The 14,792-nt window shown below is 44.6% G+C and overlaps 1 protein-coding gene across 1 annotated transcript in view; it reads left to right on the forward strand.

The window, feature by feature from the left end:
* The window catches only part of GABRA3 (gamma-aminobutyric acid type A receptor subunit alpha3), a 162,467-nt gene that overhangs the window by 117,595 nt on the left and 30,080 nt on the right, over window positions 1-14,792 (forward strand). Inside the window, exon 6 of the mRNA XM_020975081.2 lies at window positions 6,560-6,642. Within this exon, the coding sequence (XP_020830740.1) occupies window positions 6,560-6,642 (83 nt within the window). The remainder of the gene's footprint in view (window positions 1-6,559; window positions 6,643-14,792) is intronic.

Here is a 14,792-nt window from a genome sequence, read left to right on the forward strand (position 1 = left end):
GCAAGTTTCCAAGGAAGGGAGGGAAGCCGGGGTAATTTTCCACTCCCCCCCACCCTCATTCTCCTATGGCATCCTCCTGTGGGAACTCGAGACCCCATATGTTGCTCCCCTCTTCTCCTTCCTAGTACAGTATCCTAAGCAGCTCTGGGAGGACAGGCGAGCTCCAAACAGATGCTTGATTCTGGTCAGAGCCAAGAGAAGGGGAGGAGGTACAGGCAGAGCCTTTCTTCCTGGGCTCTGCCTTTCAGAGCTGGAGGGATGGAATCATGTGAAAGCAAAACAACCTGCAAAAAGGCATTAGACCAGCCCAAATGCCCTCAGAGCTAGTCCTTGGGGCCAGACTTCCTGTAAATCTGCTTCTTGCTGCAAATCACATCTGGTAGCAAATGATTTCCAAAGAACCATTTCTGCCACAGCCCTCCCTTGCTTAGGAACCAGCAGTGACTGCCCATGGCCTACAGGAGAAAGTCCAAATTCTTTGGCTTACCATTCAAGGATTCCATAACCTAACTCCAGCCTCCATCTCCCACCTTACCCCTGGCTCCTCTCAAATATGCCCCCTCCACTCGAGGCAGCCAAGTCTCCTTGCATGTGCCATGTGTTTTCTCCTCTCTCTGACTTAGTCTGTTCTTCCTGTCTGGAGTGCCATTCTTCCTCCTCCATACTTATCCTAATTCAGTCCGTCCTTCAAGGCATGGGTCATATCTCACCTCTGCTGTGAAGCCTTCCTAAGTCATCTCTGTAAAATGAGCCAGTTAGATTAGCTGAGCCATGAGCTTCTGTCCGGCTCAGAATCTTCTGTTCCCAAGATTCTTCTGATAATACAGTACATATTGCCTGGAGTATCCTTTCAGTAACATTTTGATGTCTTACATGTTTAGTTCGGGGCAGCTAGGTGGGGCTGCAGTGGATAGAGTGGCCAGGCCTAGAGTCAGGAAGACTCATCTTCCTGAGTTCAAGTCTCAGACATTTCCTAGTTGTGTGGCCCTGGGCAACTCACTGCACCTGTTTGCCTCAGTTTCCTCATCTGTAAAATGAGCTGGAGAAGGAAATGGCAAACAACTCCAGTATCTTTGCCCAGAAAACTCCAAATGGAGGTCATTAAGAGTCAAAAATGACCGAACAACAAAAATGTTTCATTATTTTCTTAAGTACGTGAGCCTTCTCTCTCTAACTAGACTGTAAGCCCTTTGAGGGCAGGAAGCTGGTTCACCATTTCTTGGTGTCCTCTGATGCCTGGGCTTCAACCTTGCATGTAGTAGATGCTCGAGTGATTCTTGATGGACTGCCTGGCTGAAACTCATCAAGCAGGTTTGCAGAAGGACCTCACTCTGGATCAACAGGGAAACGACTGAATCAAGTCACAGAAATAGTTGGTTAAAACAGCCATGGCAATGAATCAAGAGGGAAATGGGGGACTTGAAGTCCAAGTCCAGGGATATTTGTGGTGTGAATACCTTGAGCCCTCTTATGAGGAATGTAGCAGATGTGGTGTTCTGATCCCGGGCTTGTCTTTCACCAGAGCTGTAACTAGAGTGGGACAACTGGGGCTTGTCCCATGGTGGTGGAATTTATGGGGGGCTCTGACAGTACCTTTGGTCTTAGAAGAGGCAAGAAATAACTGAGCTTAGCACTGAGTTAGCAAGAATAATGAATTAAACTAGGAAGCGATCAAATGCCAGCTTTCTCCTCCACTGCCAATCTTGTTTCCAGTTCTGTGCTACTACCATAAGCCGCTATGCAGATTTGGGCATAAATGGGGCCTTTCTTCCTGTCTTTGCCCTCCTGGGGGTAGATGTCTAGCAGTGGGTTGTCTGGGTCAAAGAATATGGACATTTTGGAGCATATTTTCAAATTGCTTTCCAGAATGGTTGGAGCACATCACAGCTCCACTCATAGTATATTAGCGGGCTTGTCATTCTTCAGCCCCCCCAACATGGACTAATTACATCTCTTGTCATCTTTGCCAATTTGCTAGGTGTGAGGTGAAGCTTCAGAGTTGTTTTGATTTGCATTTCTCTTATTATGAGTGTTTTGGAGCCATCTTTCATATGGTTGTTGACAGTTTACAATTCGTTTCTTTAAATAAATTTTATTGTGATCACTTGTTTGTAGATTGCTTATATCTCCCCACTATAGTCCTCCTCTTCCCAGAAAGCTATCCATTATAATGAAGGATGAAAAAGGAAGAAAGAAACAAACGTTCCGCCAAATTAAAGAGAAAAGCCTGAGATGTGCAGGTTCCCTCCTCCCAGAAGCTCCCCCACCTCTGCAGGAGGGGGACTCATATCACTTCCTTGGGACTGAGCTTGGTGACACCATTCAGTTTGGACAGTTTTGTCATTTTCAGTTTTTCCATGTGCAGTGCTATAGTCGTTGTGTGTATAACTAATATACGTCGTGAATATCACTCTGTGGTCATCGTGTATATTACTTTGCTGGTTCTGCTCACTTTACTTCCTTTCATTCATCATGCTCACCATTTCTTCCAGCACAGTAATATTCCATTACATTCATGTACCACAATTTATTTAGCCATTACAGATAGCTAGGCTACAAACTGGATAGAATTCTGGGCCTGGAGCAAGGAGGACCTGAGTTCAAATTTAACCTTGAACACTCACTAGCTGTGTGAGACCCTGGGCAAGTCACTTAACTTCAGACTGCTTCCATTTCCTCATCTGTAAAATGGGACTAATAATCGCACCTACCTCTCAGGGTTGCCATGAAGATCAAACGGGATAATATTTGTAAAGTGCTTAGCACAGGAGCTGGCACATAGTAGGCACTTGAAAAAATACTTGTTTCCTTCCTTCCGTTCTTCAATCACTGGACATATATTTTGTTTTCAGTTCTTTGCTGCCACAAGGAGAGCTACAGTGAATATCTTGGTGTATATGGTACTCATCTGTCTACCTTTGACAACCTTGATTCGAATTTCTCTTATTATTAGAGATTTGGAGCAGTCTTCGTTATGATTGTTAATCATTTACAATTCCTTTTTTTAAAGATGTTTTTCATGTCTTTGGATCACTTATCTGTTGGACAAATTACACTTAGTCTTATATTTTTGTGTTACGTCCCTAGATATCTTTCAATCAGACCCTGATGAGATGCATTTCTTTGTATCCCCAGCAATGAGGGATGGCTAAGTGGCACAGTGAATAGAGCCCCGGACCTGGATCCCCGAGTTCAAATCCAGCCTCAGACACTTACTGGCTGTGTGACCCTGGGCAACTCATTTAACCCTGTTTGCCTTAGTTTCTTCATCTGTAAAGTGAGCTGGAGAAGGAAACGGCAAGCCATTCCAGTATCTTTGCCGAGAAAACCCCAAATGGGGTCACAAAGACTCAGACATGGCTAAAGCGACTGAACGACAATAGCCCCAGCAATTAGCACAGTACCTGGCACCTGTGCGTTAATAAAGCCTTATTGACTGACTCAGAGTTTTTGATAGCTTCCCTCTTATTGATGTTTTCAGTATTTTGCATCATGACTTGTTCTTAGTAGTTGGTTTATTACATTGCATCGTTAGTTTTATTAGTACATTGCATTAGAAGTTGCATTGATTTTATTAGTGCAAAAGCTTTTCAATGTCATGCAATGGAAATGATCTCCTTTCTCTTTTTTTGATAACCTCTCCCACCAGTCTGAAAGATATCTGATCTCATTTTCTTTTAATTTTCTTATTATCTGACCTTTGTCATTCAGATCATGTATTTTCTCTGTACTTGCTATGGATGTATGATACAAGGTGCCATCCTAAGCCTCACTTCTGCCAAACTGCTTTCCAGGCCTCAATGTATTTGGAACCACTTGCCTCAGGCACAAAAATTGCTAATCATGACTATGGGGTTTTTTTTTTTATTATAGATTTTTAAAGTTTCTATGCTACATTTATGATTGAAACTTTATAGGTCTTTTAGGACAATTTACAGTCCTCTGATTAAACCCCGATGTCTACTGGCATTTCTCCTGAACAACTTAAATGTTTCAGGGATTGGTTCCCATCACCCCAGAGGGTTTCTCTCTGTGTGTGTGTGTGTGTGTGTGTGTGTGTGTGTGTGTGTGTAGTTCTTTTTTTAAACAAAAGAAGCTCTTTAAGTAAGGGGTTTTACTGGGGAAAAGATGTAGTGATCCATCCCAAAGGCATCCTTCCTTACCTCTCTGTCCTTGGAGGAATTCTGGGGCTTTAAATAAGGAAGAAGCTTGGGGGCAGTTAGGTGGTACAGTGGACAGAGCACCAGCCCTGAAGTCAGGAGGACCTGAGTTCAAATCTGGCCTCAGACCAAACACTTGACACTAGCTGTGTGACCCTGGGCAAGTCACTTAACCCCAATTGCCTAAAAACAAAAACAAACAAACAAACAAGCAAAAAAACCAAGGAAGAAGCTTGTGGGGAGGGCAACCACAGATAAATGGACCATGCATGATCACCTGCCACTTAGCCATCTAGCCTAGACTTCTGTATTTGGCCCTCAAAGTGCCACCATCTCTAGGCAACCTTATTTTCCATGATCATTTATTTTGTTGAGTCCCACAAACATTTCACTTTCCTTCCTGCTGCCCCTTTCCTGAATGACAAAATGCTTGGAGGATTGCAGTATGCTATCAAGGAAAGTAGTTTGATGTGGACTCAGGAAACCTGGGTCCAAGGCCTGACTCCACCATTGTGTAATACTAGGCGAGTCTTTCATCCACAGTTTCCTCATCTGTGATATGAGAGAATAATTAGCTCTTGGTATTATAATGCCTTCCATTTTTCACTATTGCTTCCTGTGGATGGGTCTTTAAAGGAACCCCTCCCCTGGGTATTCATCAGGGAAGTTCTTAGTTTTCAATGTCTATCCTGGGGAAAAAAAAAAAAAACCAAACTCTGCTAGGTCCTACCAAGCTGGGAAGGCTTTGAATACAAGTGTGGTGATGGGCTGTGTATCTGTCATCCAAGGACCAACCTAGTTATGTATGAAGACACTCAGCACCAAATGCGTTGGGGGAGGGGGAAGAGCACAGCAACTCATGAGAACCATTGTGATGAAATCATGTATTGTAGGATCAGAAGATCAGAGATTTAGAGAGACCTTAGAGGCCACTTAGCCCAAGTCACCCATTTTACAGATAAGGAAACTGAGGCCCAGAGAGTGAAAGCAATGTTCCACAGATAGGAAGTGGCAGAGCCCTAGTGACAGTCTCAGTGACAACCTTAAGTACATTCCTGCTCTGGGGCAACAGTGTGGTATGACAGAAGAGGTGCTGACTGGAGTCAGGGAATCTGTCTCTTCCTACCTGCATGACCTTGTTCAAGTCACAGCCTCTTGGACCTTAGTGTCCTCACCTGGGACCTCAAAGGTCATTTCTAGCTCCAGATCTGTGTGATCTCGCGAATCTGGGAGCCCACTTTGGATGGCCACTGACGGCAGCAGGATGATAGAAAGGACATTAGTACTCACTGGGCCCCAGAATGCCCATGCCCAGAGATTGGAAGTCATTTGCCCAAGGTCATACAAAATAGCCAAACCTAGAGTCAAACTCCTGACATTGGGCTCCAAATTCAGGGCTGTCTCTAAGGCAGGTTTCTGGAGCTTGAGATCCCCTCTATGCCCAGTTACTATGTAGCATCGCATTTTCTTGCCAACCTCTTTCTTCTCCCAGCACACATACAGACACAATTCATCTATATTCTCCAAGAACAGTCGCTCTTCTCCACTCCCCCCTGGGCACCCCCCCCACCATGGAGCAGGCAGTTGCAGCCCATCCCCATCAGAAGCATCTTAAGTGATCTTTCATTATCACAGTAAAGATATTCATCCCTTCAAATCCCTCTCCCTCTCCCTACCCCAATCATTAATTAGTTAACTCGCAAGACAGCTTGCTGAGAAGGATCAGTGTTATTAGCCCCATTTCAGAAAGAATTAAACTGAACAGGAAGGTGGTGAGTCACGGGCCTGCTGCAGTAGGCCAGCCAGGAAGTTTGCTCTCAGCTTGCTCTGCAGTTGCTAAGGGAGGGAACCCAAGAAGAGCTTTATGTTTTTGTTTCCTTTTAAATGAATTTTGTTGGTACCCTTTGTTTTTATTACAGTCATTTCCAGCTTCCCCTCTCTCCTTGCTATTGAATCCACCCTTCTAGCAAAGAAAACCAAGCAAAAACACCCAATCCAGCAACTGTGTCTGGCATTGTATGCAGCATTCTGCCTCTCTGCCTAGAGGAGGAAGGTCCCCTATGTTTTCCCACTTATTCAGAGTCTGACTTCTTTTCAGTGGTCTTTTCATTTGCATGGCTGTGGCCCCTGTGCATGTTTCCCTCCTATCTTTCCAAGATGGCAGGGTGAGGGTCAAGTCTGCATCACAGAAGCAGAAGACAGCAAGGGCTCTTGGAGAAGTCATCTAGTCTACTGCCCTTCCATAAGGGACATCCCCTATTCAGAGCTCTCCAGAGATGGAGCTGGGGAGCTAGTCTGAGCATCTAACAAGCTTCCTTGTAAAAGTCCTCCTTTGCAGATGACCTAAATCCTGGGTACTGAAGCTTAAGTAGGTCATTGACTTGTTTTGTGTCTTCCAGGTTGACCATTCATGCCGAATGTCCCATGCACTTGGAAGACTTCCCCATGGATGTTCATGCCTGCCCACTGAAGTTTGGAAGCTGTAAGTCTGTTCTCATTGTTCACTGGCCCTGTGGTCTTCTCCATAGGAGCCAGCAACCCCAAAGGCTGGGGCCCCAGGGTTTATCCCAAGCACTTTTGCTCATTGTTTAACATGTACCCACAGGTGACTGTTACAGTGATCTGAGCAGCAGAGAAAGGGGGCATAATGGGGTAATGACTGGTCAGGAGCTAAAGAATCAGCTTCAAGCTCAATCCCATCCTGGTCTCCTAGTCTGCAAAATCTTTGCAGAAAACCAGAATCTCTCCATTTCTATTCATTCCCATGGAGATGGGAAAAGACCAGGGGAGTGAAGTTCAAGTGCTGGGTGGGGGATGAGCCCATAAAAAAGGAGTAGAGATCTTCTTAGAAAGGGACTGGGCCTGAACACCAGGACCTGGACCCAATCAATGGCTTGGGCCCAAAGGGCAAACTCAAGCTCTACTTTTTACCAACCATGCAGAGCAGATGGTAAGTGCTTCCCTTTCTTGATGGCCTTCTCCAGTGGTTATCAGGTTAGGCTTCTGGCATGGTCCGACATGTAAGGAGCCAGTGGCCTGAGTCATGGAAGCAAGAACTTTGGAGCTGGAATGGCCCTTGGAGATCAAATAAAGGGGATGAACTGGATGACCTCTAAAGCCAGGATCTTGTGTGGTCCAACTCATTGATTTGGTGGATGAAGAGCTGGAGCCACCTCCCCCATTTCTCCCCAGGCATGAGGCCCTCATACTCTTCTCATCACTAGCAATGATACCTTGGGGAAAATCCAAACACTGGAAAAGAAGAGTGTCTCAGATAGCTCTGTCCTGTGCTCTACCCACCCCGACCCTCGACCCCTGAGTAATATTGACCCCTTTGACTGTCCCTTCTTCCAACTTGTTAGCACTCAAGAGTTGAAACACCAATGATACTGGCAGCAAGAGTGGTGCAGTGGCTGATGCCAATTTAGAATCAGAGAATTTGGAACTGTAAGGGACTACTGAGATCATTCAGAACAGGGCTATTTTACCTTCATTGTGTCCTGGGCCCCTTGGGCAGTATCTGATGAAGCCAATCCCCACCCCCACCCCCTGTACATTTCTGTGAGAGGTTAGTGGAAATTAAGATGGATTTTTCCCATCCAAGTTTACATTCCCCCCAAATTTATGAACCCTCAGGTCCATGGACCCCAGGGTGAGAACTTCTGATCTAGATTAACTCCTACATTTTATGAGTGGGAAAATGACCTGGAGAACTGAGGTGATTCGCCTAAGGTCACACAGTGAGCTAATGCCAGAGCATGATTTGAACCAGGGTCTCCTGACTCTAAAACCTGGTTTTTCCTCTACTATAAATCCCGGCTCCCATATGGTATCTATATATGCCCTAGGGAGTAAGGCAAGCACTGCCCTATGGGATGGCAGAGAGAGAAAAGCCAACTGGGGAGGACTAAACTTAGAGGTAGGCATTGAGAAAATTATTCTCCCATTTTGCAGATGAGAAAAGTAAAGGTAAATGACTGAGCTAAGATCATACAGTAAATAGGCAGTAGAGTTAGTTAGGACTTGGACCCAGGTTTTTGAGGTCCACCTGAAAGCCACTTTCCATGTAAGGTGAGATGAAAGCTTTCGCCATACTTGGCCATATTCGTAGTTTGGAAGGTTCCAGATTTGGTCAAGCTGATGGTCAGGCAAGTTCCTCTAGAAACGAGAAGCTGAGAATAATTGAAGGCACACTAGCTATTGAGATTGAATGGTGACAGAGGGGGAAGAACTGAAGAAAGGAGAGCCTGGACTTTGAAGAGAAAAAGTCACACCAAGTAATTCAGGGGATTGAAAGGTCAGCAAGTAGGGATATCAGGGAAACACTTGGGGAGGAGTTGACACTTGACTTGTGTTTAGAAGGAAGACCAGGCATTCCAAAAAGAGGACAAGAGTTCATTCTAAACTTGGGGGACCACTTATACAAAGGTATGGAGGTAGGAAATAGAATGTTGCATATGGCAAACAGGAAGTAGCCCAGTTTGGCTGGAACATTGAGTGTGTGAGGAGGAATGGTGTGACCGAAGACTGAAAAGGATAGTAATAGTCATGTGACAGAAGGAAGGAAGGAAATAAGTATTTCTATAGCACCTACTATATAGGCACTGAAAAAGCACTTTATAAATTTGATCCTTGCAACAACACTTTAACTACTAGTTTAAGCATGGATGGCCAAGAGATTCACCCCTCCCAGGAGGGATTTTAAAGATTTTAAGAGCTTTTAAAATCCTCCCCAAAGAAGAGCTTGTTAATCCCTGGTGAGGTTCCAGTGGTGGGGTGGGGAGACCATTGAGCAGGGTCTTTGGGGAGGGTGGAGTCATTGTTTACTTCAGACCACTATTGGGCAGCCCTTCACCTACTGAAATGCTGCTTTTTTGGGGTGGAGGGACAGTGCAAATAGCTGGAAGCTCCCAGATTTTTACTCAGTAAGCCCATGCAGCTCAGAAAAAAAAAACAAACAAAACAAAACAAAACAAAAAACCAGGAAAAGCAAAGCAGCTTTGAGAATAGGGGCATGAAGAGCCTGTAAATGGAGAGAAGATTTCCTCCATTCCTTGTAATACATGCTCTTGAGCACGTCCAAGAGTGAGGACTTTAGAGCTCCCTTCTGTTGGACTGCTTAAGCAGTACCGAAGAATTCCTGCAGAGGGCACTGAGACCCACTACTCAGAGCACCGGCCATAAAAGGAATGGCAGTGATAGCTCCTGTTTGTGTTAGGCTGGATCTGGAGTTAGAGCATCTGGGTTCAAATCTCAGCTCTGCTCTTTACTCTCCAGGAAATTTTGTCAAGTAACTCAACCTCTCTGGGCCAGAGTTTCCTCATCTATCAAATGAGGGGCTGGACCAGACAGCCTCTGAGATCCCCTAGAGCTCTAGAGCAGCACTTCTTAAACTGTGGGTAGTGAGTGGAAAAAGCTTAAGAAGTGGGGCCGCTAGGTGGCACAGTGGATGGAGCACTGGCCCTGGAGTTAGGAGGACCCGAGTTCAAATCCAGCCTCAGACACATAACACTTACTAGCTATGTGACCCTGGGCAAGTCACTTAACCACTGCCTAGCAAGAAAAAAAAAAACACCTTAAGAAGCCCTGCTCTAGAGTGCTCATAACATGGACAGTTCAGTAACCAGATTGCTTCACAGACACAATCTCAATGGGTCCCTCCACCCAACAACTTTGTGAGGGAGGTGGGGCAAGTGGCATTTTTCTTCCCATTTTAGAGATGAGGCAAGTGAACCTCCACAAGGTTAAAGGACTTGGCCATGTCATAGGGATAGAAGGGATGGAGCCCAGATGAAAATGAGGCTATGGGTTCAAGCCCAGCCAGAAAGAGCACACTGATTAAGTGCTTGGAGCAATCTTTGGGCACCACGCTCCTGGACCAGGGTCATTTAAAATGAGTTACAAGGTGATGTCATGAACTAGGGGCCATCAACTCAACGTGACAAGCATTTATCAATGGCAAACATGTGCCATGTGGCTGGCATTATGCTAGGCATTGGGGATAGAGACAAAAACCAAAATGTTCTTGTCCTCAAGGAGCATACATTTTACTGGGGTAGTAGGGCAACATGTGCACAGATGAATTAACACAAAGCATATACAAAATAATTGATGGGGGGACTAATAGCAAGCAAGCAGGAAAGGCTGGCACTTGAGCTGAGCCTTGAAGGGAGCTAGAGAAGCTCTGAGGTATGGCTCAGGAGGGATGGCATTCCTGACATAGGGGACAGTTTGTGCAAAGGTCCAGAGGCAGGAAATGGAATATTATCTATGGGGACCACCAAAAGGCCAGTTTGGTTGGAATACTGAAGGTGTAAACAGGAATTACATATGATGTGGAACTTTCCTCCAGTTAGGAGAGTTGGTGGGGTTTTAATATGTTCCCCTAGGTTCACTGGAAAGAATGGGTTTGGCTAGCCACAGAGGCAACTGCATCATGGGATACATGTAAGAACAGGGAAGAGGAGTAACACTGGCTATCACCTAAAGGTGCCCCTTACACTCTGAGCCTCCATTTCAGTGTTCCAGGTGGCTTTTTGCAGCCTCCTTTGAAAGACCATTGACAGGGCTCCCATGGCCTGGGAGCTGGAGTGGATGGATTCTCCTGGAGGAAGAGGCTCAAGGTCAGCTGTCTCTGGGTGGAAAAGTCAAGACTTGGTTTGCCTTTGTGTCTTGCTCTTGGAGAATCAGCTGCGAAGGGAAGCGGATAAGCTCAGGTTGGGAACAGTACAGCAGGGAGAGTTCTGCCTAGACTTTCTAGTTCAGCTCCTGGGCCTCGGCCTGAACCTCACCAGGATTTATTGCTCCCCCTTAAAAACCAAGGGTAGCCATTAATGAGCACTTCTTGATGTGAGATTAGGGTCAGTTCTTGAGGCACAACTCGGTGACCAGGAAAAAAGAGGTTGAGAGTGCTAGAGCATCTCTGGAGAAGCTTAGGCAGCATGAGCTTGAAATCTAGACTCCAACATTTTCAGCCTTGATTCAACATAGGAATGACATATGGTACCACCAACACTTTTGCCATACTTTTCCCCAGGGCATGTGCCAGGAGGTGGAACCATAAAACTAGCGAGTTAGAGACCTTAGAGGTCATCTAGTCTCACACTCCCATTTTTTCACCTAGGGTAACTGAGGCACAGAGAGATTAACATGCTCTCCCTGTGTACCAGTCTGTTGTATGGCATTAAATGCAGTAAGTTGTGTCTTCAGGGCTTTGGGGGATGGGGGAGGAAAGAAGGGAGGTAGGGAGAAGGAGAAAGCCATACATCACCAAGCTGGGATAGAAAGGGGGTTCCTAGACGTGGCGTTTGCTCCAAGGTCCGCTTTCCTGGGTCACATAATTTTAGAGTTGGAAGAAGCCTCAGAGGCTAAGGGCTACCTCATGCCTGACAAATAGTCATCCAGCCTTTGCCTGAAGAGCTCCAGTGAGCGGAAATTCACCACCTCCCCTCACAGCCTGTTCCATGTTGGGATAGCTCCAATTATTAGGAAGTTTTTCTTGACATTCATCCTAGATAGACTTCTTTGAACCTTCCTTCCTCCCCATCCCAACCCACACTGCTCCTAGTTCTTCCTTCTGGGAATAAGCAGAATAAGACTAAACCCTTTTCCATCTGACAAACTTTCCAATACTTGAGCAGAGCTAACCATGGCCCTGCCCTGCCCCCTCCTCCACCAAGTCTTCTCTCCTAGTTTAAATATCCCCAGTTCCTTCAACTGATATTCACATGATATAAACACGAAGCCCTCCACTACCCTGGTTGCCCTTTTCTAGACACCTTCAAGTTTATCAACGTTAATTATAAGATGTGATCCAGAAATGAACACAATTCTTTATATGCCATTGAATCAGTGCAGAGGCCAATGGGATGGTCACTTCCTGATTTCTGAAGGCTGTGCTTCTCTGAATGCAGGCCAGCATCTTAGATCAGAACTGGTTGAATGTCCATGCTCAAACTCCTCATATTATTTAGCCCACAGCTCTATATATCCCACAAAATAGTATGAGATACCTTATTAAATGTTCAGCTAAAATGTAGCTGAACTCTATCTATAGCACCCCTCCCATCTGCTAATGGAGTGATCATGTCAAAGAAGGAACTAGAAGTAGTATGGTATGGCTTGCTCTGGATAAAATGATGCTGGCTTTCTGATCACTGCCTCCTTTTCATTTTTTTTTTTGTAGGCAATGGGGTTAAGTGACTTGCCCAGGGTCACACAGCTAGTAAGTGTTATGTGTCTAAGGCCGGATTTGAACTCAGGTCGTCCTGAATACGGGGCCTGTTCTCTATCCACTGCACCACCTAGCTGCCCCACTGCCTCCTTTTCTAGATGGAAATAATGCATCCTACAATTTGGCCAAAAATCCAAGTTAAGTTCACTGGCCTACAGTTGGTAGACGCCATTATCTTCCTTTAAAAAATGGCATAACAGAGGCAGCTAGGTGACGCAGTGGATTGAGCACCGGCCCTGGAGTTAGGAGGACCTGAGTTCAAATCTGGCTTCAGATACATGTTATTCACTAGCTGTGTGACCCTGGATAAATCACTTAACCCCAATTGCCTCACAAGAAAAAAAAAAGTTTAAAAAATGGCATAATAATTGCACTCCTCCAGCCCGGTTGTACCTCTTTCATTTTCTACCATCATTTGATATCACTGCCTGTGGCTCACCAATGATAGCTGCCTATTCTTGTAGTAGCTGAAGATGTAATTTATTTATCTGCCTCAGTTGACTTGAATTCATCATGGCACAACTAGGTATTCTGTTACTCTTTCCTTACTTATGTTGAGTACCAACTCTCTATTTGTCAGTCTGTCTGTTATTACTAGTACAGTGGTCCTTATTCTCAGCAGGGAAAACAGAAGGAAAATACGAATCGAACATCTCTGTCCTCTATCCAGTGGTGTACTGGAGCCAGTTTGTATTGGGTCATTAGAACCGATTGCTAAATTTTCAATATAAGCATTTATGCCAAGGAAATAAGCAAATGCAATAAATAAGAGCTCAATTTATTGTTTTCTTGATTGTCTTGACTTTGGAAAGTGTTAATAATGCAGATTAAGCTTGCAAGTATGTCAAGTGGACATTTTTTCCAGAGAGCCAGTTGTTAAACATTTACTACCACACCTATCTACTATCTCTGTTGTCATTTACCATTGTCCCATCTACTCAAAACAACTGTCCTAGTCCTTCTCTGATTTCCCCTCTTTTCCCAATATAGTTTTTCTAAATCCCTTTTTCTTTTTGTTAGCTTTGCTTTTGAGCCTCAGCTCATTCTGATCTTGAACACTCCTGGCTCTGTTGTTACAGAGTTGTCCCTCGCTTTTATATTTATCTTTTGTTAACTGCCCTTGCGTCCATAGTTTGCATAGATTTTTCTTTTTTTTCCTTTTATTTATTTAGTATTTTATTTTCCCCAAGTTACATGTAAAAACAATTTTTAATATTCATTTTTACTTTTTTTTTTAAGGCAATTGGGGTTAAGTGACTTGCCCAGGGTCACACAGCTAGTAAGTGTCAAGTCTTTGGTCGGAGGTCGGATTTGAACTCAGGTCTTCCTGACTTTAGGGCCAGTGCTCTATCCACTGCACCACCTAGCTGCCCCTTAATATTCATTTTTAAAACTTTGAGTTCCAAATTCTTGCCCTTCCTCCCCCTCCTCCATTGAGAAGGCAAGCAATTTGATATAGGTTATACATGTGCAGTCATCGCACAGATAATGTAAAAATCTAAGTTAATTGGTGAGTTTCCTGTGCATCCACATCAGTATCTTCAGATAACTCTTGTTTTACTTCATATGTATAGTGGGTGTTATATTTCTTGCCATCTCAATGGTTGGGGGAGGGAGGGAGAAAAATTTGGGACTGAAAATAATTTTTTAAAAAGATTACTGCTGTTTTTGTTTCCTCACCAAAATTGTTTCCCTTTCTGTCTTTAGAATTCCATTCTCGAGAGTTTCCCATCCCTGAGTTGACTTCCCCCATAGAATTTCAATCCCGAAGAATCTACCTATTTTTCCTCTGAACCTTTTGAAATCTGGTCTCCCCAAATCTAGGATGTATGTCAGACCTGGCTTTCTTCTCCTCCATCCCCAAATCTGCAATGGAATGGTCACTTTACTCCAATATTCCCATCATTTACACTCCAGTAATAAGTTCTTCCTTGAGTTAGGGCCTCTAGTCCATCTTGCCCGTTGCCTGAATTTGGGGCATTTGTGCAGAGTTATTATTGTTATTTGTCCTTCATTCTCAAAGAGGACCATGACATCAGGGAGATGATGCCATGACATGTAAGTGAATTGGATGTAAGTGATGGAGGGCTGTACGTAGTCACCAGCCTCACTTTCTCCTCCAGAGCCATCTGGGTCCAGTGGCCAGAAATGGATCAGGACAGCTGGAGATGCCCCAGGATGCAGTGGGAGACCTTGGCCTTTTCAAGCTCAGGTCTTTAACAGGTCTCAGTGTGGGATGTACTAGTGACTCCTTTCAAGGATTTTATCTCCTGTGGATTTCTGGGAAACTCCTTTCCTCTTCCATCATTATAGCTATTCTCTATGGAGTCTAGTTGGTAGATAAACAGAGGCAGCTTTCTCTATCCCATATCTATTTTAGCCCTTTTGATTAGATTTGC

This window comes from Phascolarctos cinereus, unplaced genomic scaffold (assembly GCF_003287225.1).
Source record: "Phascolarctos cinereus isolate Bilbo 61053 unplaced genomic scaffold, phaCin_HiC Scaffold_8;HRSCAF=390, whole genome shotgun sequence".
In the NCBI taxonomy this organism is placed as follows: domain Eukaryota; kingdom Metazoa; phylum Chordata; class Mammalia; order Diprotodontia; family Phascolarctidae; genus Phascolarctos; species Phascolarctos cinereus.